This window comes from Zeus faber (assembly GCF_960531495.2).
Source record: "Zeus faber genome assembly, chromosome: 1".
In the NCBI taxonomy this organism is placed as follows: Eukaryota; Metazoa; Chordata; class Actinopteri; order Zeiformes; family Zeidae; genus Zeus; species Zeus faber.
This window is the reverse complement of record NC_137193.1, coordinates 4,444,450-4,455,359: the sequence shown is the minus strand read 5'-3', so window position 1 is coordinate 4,455,359 and position 10,910 is coordinate 4,444,450. Positions and strand designations below refer to the sequence as shown.

At 42.7% G+C, this 10,910-nt stretch overlaps 1 protein-coding gene across 1 annotated transcript; it reads left to right on the top strand.

Annotated features, from left to right (window-relative positions):
• Positions 1 to 1,026: 1,026 nt before the first annotated feature.
• Positions 1,027 to 9,171, top strand: LOC307242189 (major histocompatibility complex class I-related gene protein-like; the record flags this gene model as incomplete). The annotated part of the gene is made up of 7 exons (XM_080016531.1): positions 1,027 to 1,161; positions 2,048 to 2,314; positions 2,714 to 2,992; positions 6,082 to 6,384; positions 6,919 to 7,035; positions 8,999 to 9,016; positions 9,149 to 9,171. Exons 1-7 carry the CDS (start codon positions 1,110 to 1,112, stop codon positions 9,169 to 9,171), a joined length of 1,059 nt encoding a protein of 352 aa, XP_079872657.1. The 5' UTR covers positions 1,027 to 1,109.
• Positions 9,172 to 10,910: the final 1,739 nt, after the last annotated feature.

Here is a 10,910-nt window from a genome sequence, read left to right as displayed (position 1 = left end):
TCTATAGAAGAGTATCAGGGCGGTTACTAAAACGTTAATATTATTGTATTGCGAGAATATAAACAAAATTCAGAGATTTAAGTTTAAATTAAACGCATGGTATATTTAGAGAATAAAACAATTTGAGAATTAAGTAAAATGTTTTAACTTGTTCACACATTAAATGAAAGATGGAATAGGGAATAAAAAAAACGAAATAGACTTTTAAGAATATTCTTTTATATTTTTGTTTCTGTTTCAGCCCAATGGAGGAAGTGACAGGAGGCTAAAAGTATCAGTATTATTAACATTGAATGTTGAATAAGGAACAGACATTTCAGGACAGTGCAGGGAGACACAAAATGGCAGTAAACGATCTGAAAAGGGGTGTGGCACACAAAGTCACTTTCCCAAATTAGCAAAGTTGACTTCAATGAAAAGGTCATTCAAGATTCAAGATTTTTATTCGTCACTTACATATATATACTTTCATACATATATGCAGTGAAATGTAATAAAGTTGAACTCAGCTGATCACAGTTCATCAGATTCATCTCAATACTTTTCATTATTTCCCTGGAAGGAAGATGTGTTTGCAGAAGGGATTGATGAAGCCTCAACAACTGAACAACATCTTCAACCACGAGGCACAAAGTCACTCATGGAGGAGCACAAGCCTCCAAAGTGTAGAAGGCAACGCAGTGTGGATTCATGACTTGTTTCATTTGGATGCAGAGGAGACGACAGAAAAGTAGTTTGAGTGACTGTAGAGCTGCACTGAACGTACCAAGTCACATCAGAATACTGTACAAATGCACTGTTTCTATGGAGAGGATCCAGTCTTTCTCTCTTTCTTTCTTCATTTCTTTCTTTCTTTCTTTCTTTCTTTCTTTATTTCTCTCTTCATTTCTTTCTTTCTGTTCATTTCCTTTCAAGGAACAACCCTCAGCCATCCATTCCACCTAGGAACCTGTGACGTCACGGCTGTATTGAATTCCTATTGGCTGTAAGTAGAAGCTGTGAGTGCTTCCACACTGGTCAGACCGAGGAAGCCTCGGAGCAGCAACAGTTCAGTGTTTATCAGGACGTCACAGGTGCCACAGGAGCAGCTGTTGCTGGGAGGATTCAAAATGAAGCAGTTTATCTTCTCCTTGCTCGTCTTGTGTGATGTTGCGTCTCCAGGTAAGATCCTGCTGAAAATCTCTCCTTCCTTCGTCTGGTTGTTCATGTGTCTCTGGCTGTGTTGAGCTGCCTGCGTATACACTGCACATCCAACACATCCAACTGGCTTTCAACCCTGATCACTACACCCTCTCAACACCAAAAGCCTTTACACTTGTTATTATATCGACGCTTTTATCCCGTTTATCAAATTTCAACTTGTTCGTGTGAAAGTCTCTTGGACAAAGTGCAAAGTCCTTTCACTTTCATTATGTGCGGATCTGGAGCGTCGCTGCGATACTAAGTGCAGCCGCAGGGGGCGCTGTGCTCACAGCTGTTGACAGCTGAAGCCAGTGAGATGGATGATTGAAGAGATCATTCAAGAAATGACGAGATGCTTCAAAGATGAAGGAAAACACTTGAAAGTGCTGAACTAGATGAGTCCACTTGTTCTTGAGCTGAAACAGTACAAATTGAACTTTGTTTTGGTGTAAGATGTCAGTTACCATGGTAATTCTTCATTATATAATACTTTTCTGTCCACTTTTCTACATTATCTTCTCATTTTATTTCAAGTCTTATTTTAAAAGAAAAATCCCAAATTTGAATAAAGAGACTTTAATGCCACAGATGATGAAGCTGCATCAATGTGTTTCTGTGACATTTCTGTTTTCGTTCAAACATTACTGTAACCTGAATGATGATGTGGTTGCTTTTAACATGGTCTTGATTTCAGTCGCCACATCTGGACTAGGCTGAAAAGACAAATTCTGCCACTTATAGTTTTTACAAAACCGTTTAATAATGTTTAATTTGCCACATAAATAAATAAAGCTTTACAGGGAACGTTGATGTAAAGAACAAAGTTGATATAAATGTGATGTCACCTTGTCTGTCCCTCCAACAGTGTTGCACTCACTGAAGTATTTCCACACGGCGTCCTCTGGAGTTCCAAACTTCCCAGAGTTTGTGTCTGTTGGGATGGTTGACGATGTTAAAATAACTCACTATGACAGCAACACCCAGAGAGTTATACCCAAACAGGACTGGATGGACAAAGTTACAGCAGATGATCCACAATACTGGGAGAGGAACACTGGAATCTTAAAGGATGTCCAACATATGTTCAAAGACTACATTGACGTTTTGAAGAAGCACTTTAACCAAACTGGAGGTATGTTTATTATTTATTTACCTCTAAATTGTTTTATCGATTCTGATTCTGACTCATTAAAACACACACACACACCCATGTAAACACACTCTTTATATCAATAACTGATGTTAACACTGCCACACACACACAAACACACTAGATGTCGCTCATTAAATGTTTACATCACACAACAATAAACAGATCAACAATTCAATGGTGCTTCTGCCTCAAATCGAAATAAATAGAAAATTTGATCAAATCGTGCTAGAGTACACAATGGAGTACATCCTAAAAAATGCTCACCTACTAACTTTCCGTACTAAATTGTGTGCTAATGTGTGTGTGTGTGTGTCCAGGAGAGTTGGACCGTGCAGGGCTCTCTCTCTGTTTACTACCGTGTTTGCTTCTCTCTCTCAGGTCGCCACACTTTTCAGAGCATATATGGCTGTGAGTGGGATGATGAGACTGACACCGTTGATAGTTTTTCTCATTTTGGTTACGATGGAGAAGACTTGATAGTGTTTGACTGGGAGACAATGTCATGGATTGGTCCATCACCAAAGGCTTTCTTCACCAAAGAGAGATGGGACACCGTGGAAATATATTTGAAACACATCAAGTACCACCAAAGAGAGGAGTGCACTTGGTGGCTGAAGAAGTATTTGACCTACGGGAAGAACACTCTGCAGAGAACAGGTAGAGTCTGCTGGAGAATTGCTCCTGCGGTGGTCGGTGAGGTTAATCTGTCCGCTACAGGAAAAACAAACTGTATTAAAGACATTTATTTACCTTATTTATTTATTTACCCCTGATGAGTTCAGCATTGACAGTCCTTACCTCCGGGTGCGTTGCAAAGACATTTCACTTGATATATGTATTAAATAATGTATATGTATGTGACAAATAAACCTCTTGAAACCGTGTGAAGCCATTTTACAATTCTAACTAGAAAACAAAAATCATGAATCAAATTATGAAATAGACGAACATGGAGAGACTCCGAAAATACATAATGCTCTGCAGATTAAGCAATTGTTATCACTTAATAATAACAAAAAACATGACTAACACATTCTATAAGTAAGGATAAACCTAATTAGAAAATCATCTTCACGTTTCAACATCTCAATGTCTCAACGGCTCAAATATTATTTGCAAATCAATGAGGCAATCACTTTCGTGTATAATCTATGCCTAATTCTGTTTCTACTTAAAATTTTAATTTACTTACTATTCAAACCTTTTCCTAAACTTTGGAAAATTATTAAATTTGACTATATTCTAACTATAATGTAGTTTTACTAAGGGAACATTTAATAATCTGTGTACTATCAACAGATTCATAAATTAATGACTGTGAACACATACAGAAGCAACCTCCATGCTGATCACACAGGTGCTATTTCCAGCAGGACTCAAGGTGATCAATCATTCCACAGCTCTCAGTTGGAGTAGAAAAACATTCTGATTACAGTCATTTAGTATGATGTTTTGTCTTCTGCAATGTCGCAATGACGTGTTGCTTCGGCTCCTCAACTGTGCACAACACCTTTTTTCAATTGTGCGTTCAGTGTACTTGGAGGCCAAACACTTCATGTTCGTCAGTGGAGGGGAGGAGCAGCAGGAGTCAATGCTTGCTTTTCATTTCACATAACAGAACTTTGTTCGTTGTTCAGAAAATGTCCCAAGTAATTCAGCTTGATGTTGGCCAAACTGGATAAGTGCATAAAGTCTTCCCAGCAATCCTACCAGATATTCACATTATAATGCTACTTTTACACCAAGGACTCATGTGTAAAACTACTTTGACTTGTTATGTACAACACAAATACCACGCTTATCTCGCGTTTATGCATTCGATCGTTTCATTCCAATTTTTATCAGCTAGGTAGCGAAACATACCCTAAGACACTGATAAAATCTCTCTGAACTCATCTCATCCATACATGCTCCAGAGTGATCCATCCGCCAGGCGGTCACAAATAAAACATATAGCTAAGCTATATGTTTTATTTAATTTATTAGTATTTTTATTTATATTTTTTGAATCACTTGAGAGTGTTGTCTTTATTTCCTAACCTGTGTCCCAATACAACGCACGACCAACAGGTGGCTTTACTTATTATTATTATCAATTTTGCTTTAGTTATTAATTGATTTTATTTTATTACATCAACGCCAGATGTTCCTCACCAACCCTCAAAGCTTTGCTACAGAGCGAACAAGAGTACTATTCTACTTTCTTCTCCTCAGGGCTTTGCTACAGAGGGGTCAAGAGTAATCAATATACCTATAGTTTAATAATTATATATTCAATAGTGTCGACGATTATTGATTAAAAAATAATAATAATAATTGCAAATTGCAAAATTGGCCACTTAACCCGCGGTCCCAGACCAATATATCCGCTGCCCTTCCTAGCATGAGCGGCACGCGGCTGGCAATATGTCTCTCTGGGGGGGGGGGGGGGGGGGCTTCTTCAACGATGGTCTAGATTGATACAATATATAAGCTTACTCAAAGCTTTTTCCTACGATCATACCTAATGGGCACAATCAGTAGGTCCTCACCTAAATTTGTTCTAGATCTCGTGTTGGCCCTTCTGGATCTCCCGTCATGACCATCATCCAGACGACTCCTTGGATATCTCACAGCCGTTCTCTGACTGCGGTTGAGCACTCAAACTGGACATGAAGCGGTGAAGAAGTGCAGCTGAGCAAAGCAAAGAATCTCATCATCGTCGCAAGATTGTTGGAGAGACCGCGGCGTGCGTGCACAGCGTCTCAGCGTCAAGCTTCTCATCGCGCATCGCCGTTCTCAGTCTCGTTCTCGCAGTCTGTCAGTATTCCCTACACTCGCGTTCCCAATGGCCACGCCCCCTTTACATGAAATAACACGGGTCCTTGTTTATCGACCAATTCACTTAAAGACCAGGTCCTAGGAACGGAACTGGGTCGTTAAGTGAGGAGAACCTGTAAACGTGAACAAGGAATAGACCCAGTCTGCATTGTTTTGATTTTGCCTTCGCACCAAGGTCTTTGCAGATGGAAATGATGTCTGTGACAGGAATTACGTGTGTTTTTGCATGGAGCAGGGAAGTGAGATCCGATCACTAGTGTTGACTTGAGACGCAATCTAATGCCAGGTGTAAACAGACGTACTTAGAGCTGTCCACCTGTGATCTGATCACCCAAGACATTTTTCTACATATTTTCTCTCCATCTTGCTCCATTCTCTCTCCCCATCCCTCCGTTAAGCCCACGGCCCAGCGCCACTTCGGCCAATTCCACACACCTGGGATCTATTACCTTTTTCATCAATGCAGTATTTATTCTCCAGCTCCCCAGTCACCCATGGCCAGACGGTCGCTAACTTACCAAAGTTTGTACTGCTCCAGGCTGCTTCCAAGTTCTTAGTTCCCAGCTTATGTCTCCTTGTGTTCGTCTTGCCCTAACCTGTTGTCTCCTCTCCTCAATCAAGTCTGTCCTTCCAGCCCTGTTCCCTTTCTCTCCACCCGTATCCTGGACCCCTCCTTCCCGCTCGTCATCATCCCTGTCCTGCCCTGCTCCATTCTTACCCGATCTCTCCGGTCACCTCCACTGCGTCGTCAAATAAACATCCTTCGTTTACCCGGTCTGCCTCCCGTCTCTATGACGTGTGTTTGGGTCCGTCCTAGCCCCGTTTGTAACACCCTCCCTCTTTATCTCTCTATCAATTCCTCTTCCCTTACCCTCCATATCCTTCCTCCATCTCCCTCCCTCTCTTTTTCTATCCCTCCCGCCCAGTCCCTCCATCAGTGTCCCTCCTCCAGAAGAGCCCCTCCTCTCCGGTCACCTGCCACGCTACAGGTTTCTATCCTGACAGAGTGATGGTGTTCTGGAGCAGAGACAGAGAGGAGCTCCATGAGGAGGTGGAGCACGGAGAGCTGCTCCCCAACCCCGACGGAACCTTCCAGATCAGTGCCGAGCTGAGCCTGGCGTCGGTGCAGCCCGAGGACTGGGGGAGGTACGCCTGCAAGCTTCAGCTCCACGGCCTCCGGGATGACATCATCACCCCGCTGGAGCCGGGGCGGATCAGGAGCAACCGGGGTGAGATGCGGGAGGGAAGTGACGGAGGAGGAGAGACACGCCCCACATGTGACTCTGAGTAGTGACATCAGGCGTCGCTGGGAAAGTAGCCTGAGCCTCCAACTGAGCCCTGAGCTCCTCTTCAGCTCAGCCTCCCTAAAGTCATCCAGACACTCCTGCGGGAAGACAAATGGTCGAGTAACGACTCCATTTTGGAGAAGTGACGGAGCGAAAGTGCGGCTACGCCCACGATCTGTCGGAGGCCGAAATGAGTTTTAAATCACATTTACGTTGTCGTGACGACCACGGTCAGATCACATGACCCTGAGCGTGGAACGACATGTGATGACGCAAAACATGAAATTGTTAAATGACTCAGATGGAAACCAGGCTTGTTCCTAAACATTAAGGTTGAAAAACAACACATTAATAAATGAAGGAGAAGAATGTTGTGAAACACACTTTAAATACCAAATATAAAGTCACTTTTCTTTCTGCTGATGTAGGACTTTGTGTCAGAGTGTTCTAACCTCCTTCCCTGATGTTTTGTTGAAGCTAAAGCCTCCAGTGTGGGCGTGGCCATCGGCGTCGTGGCGGCTGTTGTTGTTGTCGTCATGGTCCTTGTTGCCGCTGGAGTTGCACTGTACAAGAAGAAGAAGAAGAATGAGAGAGGTGAGCATCAAACGCTGGAAACAGACCTCCAGCACCTGGCGCCCCGCGGACCACTTCCTCCCACAAGTTAGAGAGCGACAAGTGACTCTGGGCCCCCAGACGCCACCGAGCCAAACACCTTGTCTGTGTCTTCACTGAAATCTACTGTTCATGTGTTTGAACAGGTTCTAAGAAAAGGACATGTGAACAACATGGCTCCCCACTCTGTTTGAAACTGTCTGAGTGGAACAGTGAGAGTCGGTTTTGAGGAGTTACTCACTCAGTTCAGCTCTGAATGGAAAGGAATTCTCACAGGAATCATTTAACTCAGGTTCTTTTGGTGGAATGCAGGGTGTAAATCAGTCACATTCAAGAAGAAGAATCTTTATTCATCACACAGCACAACACATGCACCCATGTTGTGACAGCAACCAACACACACATACATGCTACGAATGCGTTCCTCTGTGGGCAGCACCAGGAGCAGTGGGCAGCAGACAGCAACGCGCCTGGAGACCAATTCCAAACGTCCCTCGCCGGTCAGACGACGATCTTTTTCCATGTTTTTGGTGGGGGTCCTGACCCATGTTATATGGAGGAAACCCCTCCAATATGGATGACGCCAAAGGCCTTGACCTTTGTCCACATTCATTTATATTAAGAGTCTTTATTTGACCTGGTACCAGGTGTCCATCGCTGGTCAGACGATGGTGATGTGTGCATGTTTTTGGTGGGGGTCCTTACTGATGGTAGGTGGAGGAAACCCCATGTGAACATGGGGAGAACATGCAAACTCCACACAGAAAGGCTCCTATTTGGGAGATAACCCGCTGGAGTCGCTGCACTGCTGCCTCACAGCAAGAAGGTCCTGCGTTCGATTCCCGCCTGGGGCGCTGTTGGCACCGTGCTCCGGTGGGTAATCTCCCAAATAGGAGCCTTTCTGTGTGGAGTTTGCATGTTCTCCCCGTGCTCACGTGGGGTTTCCTCCACCTCACGTCAGTAAGGACCCCCCTCAAAAACATGCACCCATCATCGTCTGACCAGCGATGGACACTTATCACCTGGTCCCCGGGCGCGTCCACGTACGCTGCCCACTGCTCCTGGCTGTGGCCCCGGAGGAAGGACAAGCCAGGATGGGTCAATGCAGAGGAACCATTTCACCAGCACCATCAAAGCATGTGTGTGTGTGTGCAAGCATGTGTTATAGTGTGGTGTGTTGCGTGATAAATAAATAAAGACTGTTTCTTCTTTCTTCTGGAGCACGGTGCCAACAGCGCCCCTTCTTGCTGTGAGGCAGCAGTGCAATGCACTGCGCCACCGTGCCACACATTTAATCCTCAGTGATTAATTTCACTTTGTCAGTCGTAGGTTCTCTCTCTCTCTCGCTCTCTCTCTCGCCCACTCACTGAATGGAAACTTTAGGAGCTTGTTGGGCTCATTTCTGGGCAGCTTGAGGCACAGTGCGTGACTCACTGCTCTTTTCGTGCACAAATCTAGATTCGGACTCAGTGAACACCTGTGAGCTTGGCAGCAGTTATCGAATTGTGAAGGAAATGAACAAATGACTCTTCTGACTCCCGTCATTTCAAAGATTTGTTTGCTACGACTGAATCGGTGGCATAACTTAAGTGCCACAAGCCGAAGACGGGTTGGTGTGTACATACTAGAGCTGAACGATTCTGTAAAATAATGGAACTGTGATTCTTTAAGACCAATATTGCGATTTGGTATGGAGGACTGGTGGTGAAATATAACATTTCACTGTTATTAGTTTCAGACTTGGACTCATCAGGCCACAGTGAAAGCAGAGAAACAACATGAGACGATGAAATCCTTTTGGATTTGTTGAATCTGATCGTCTCTGTTCTGGAAAGCAGGAAAGGAAGGGATGAGGTTCTCAAAGTGAACGCGGAGTGGAAAAAATGTTATTCTCATATTAATTAATGTTAATCAACGTTTTTTGTTTTTTTACCCTTTGTTTCAGCAAACCATCCACCACCTGGTAAGTGGAATGTGATATTAATTTAACTTCCTGTTGCACCAAGTCTTGTGGGAGAAATTGAGGCTCAGATGATTCAACAGAAAAGCAGTGAATGCAAAGACTTTAATGTTAAATAATGCTCCTTCCCACTAGACCGTACACCTGACAAGTTCTAGTTTAATATGCTGTTCATTACAGACACACACACACACTCTAACAGACTGTTGCTCCTCTCAGGTTCAGACAACAGCTATGAGCTTTCTGAGAAACTCAATCCACCGCCTGACTCAAAGTAAGTCTCTTCCACGTGGCCTCACAACATCACAGCTGCAGCGTCCTGTTCCTCCGCTTTTCTAACGTCCTCTATTCTCCATCGTTTGTTCTCAGTCGCCTCTGCTCAGTCACTGTTACTCATCTGCGTCGCTTTGAAACCCTTTTGGTCGACGTCACACGGTGGAACTCTACAGGTAAGTTGGTGATTGTGACTTGCAAGTTGCACGTGGTTCACGCTACTTTACGGTGACACAACTTTTCAAACAACAGGGGACGAAGTTGGTTCAGCTTTTTTTTTTTTAAGACCCTATTGTTTTTAGTGTCAAAGGTGAAAATCTTGGCTCAGGGTGATTTCTTTTTCTGGGCTCCATCACTGTCCGTCGGTCATTTCTCTTGGTCAGCAGCGAGGTCATTCCCTGACAAGTCCGTGAGGGCAGGTGGTCATGTGGTGGGATATCAGCGTTTTGATTGGCTGTTGCATGAACACTTCAGATGACTGCAACCAAGTTTCACGCTATTTTGCAACCCGTCACAGCGGCTTGATGCACGCTGAAGCGTAGAAGTTTCACTGCATAGAACCAAGTGGCATGAGGAAGTTTGTGGTGAGAGGCCGTCCTTCTGCATTCCTTCAAGGAAGAGACGGGCGTCTGGAAAAACATGAAATACCTTGATCCATGGTCGACGGGAAGGTTTGTAAAGAGAGCAAACAGCTCCCTCTGTGTCGATGCTTTGGGAACATAGAGCTCTGAGCGACACGGAAAGCGTTTGACCTTTTTTTTTTGTTTGTTATTTCTGGGCTTATTTAAATTCTAGGTAGGTAGAGTTTATTGATATGTTCAGGATTATTTTGAGAAGAATTTACCAAGAGATGTTTGGAGTAGTTCAAGATGAATCATTTGAGAGAAATAAACATTCTAAATTGATGACCCAAAAAAATGAAATTGAGTATATATTATATATATATATATATATATATTAGTATACATGGTATATTTTTTAATTTATATATAATCTTTTATTAAATTGCCTTTTTGTATGAAATGTACTTTACAAAGAAACTTCCCTTTTTCAGTTTTTGTAAAACACTGAATCTCTTGCTGGACAGTTGAGTTATTTGATATACTAAAGCCTGAATATTTTGGGAGATTTGAGTTTAATGTTGCATTTAATCTTTTAAATAATGTATTAAAAGTGTGTTTCTTCCCGTGTTGTGGCTGTTCCTCCGTCTTTAGGTTGAAATATGTTCCACGTGAAGAAAAGACGCCCTCACTTATCACCTTTAAACTGGGAACTAACAGCTTGTTATTCATTCATTCATTAACAACACATTACCAATCACAGGCAATAGTAAAGATATTAAAATATATACAATATATACGACATATTGCACTTACTTTTGGTTTGGAAAATTAAAAAAAGGAAAAATGAAGGAAAGTGTAAATCATAGTTTCCTAATGTATAAAAGTGTCTCTCAATCATTCAATTGCAAGAAATAAAATAGCGGTTCCGTTTTGCTTTTCCTTTTATGTGAATACTTTATGTGGTGCTTTTAAAAAATGTCATGGTTTGTTGTCAGTAGTTAGTAGTATACTTTGTATTTTGTATTGTATATCATGTTTTTTTGATTAAAACCAATTTCCTA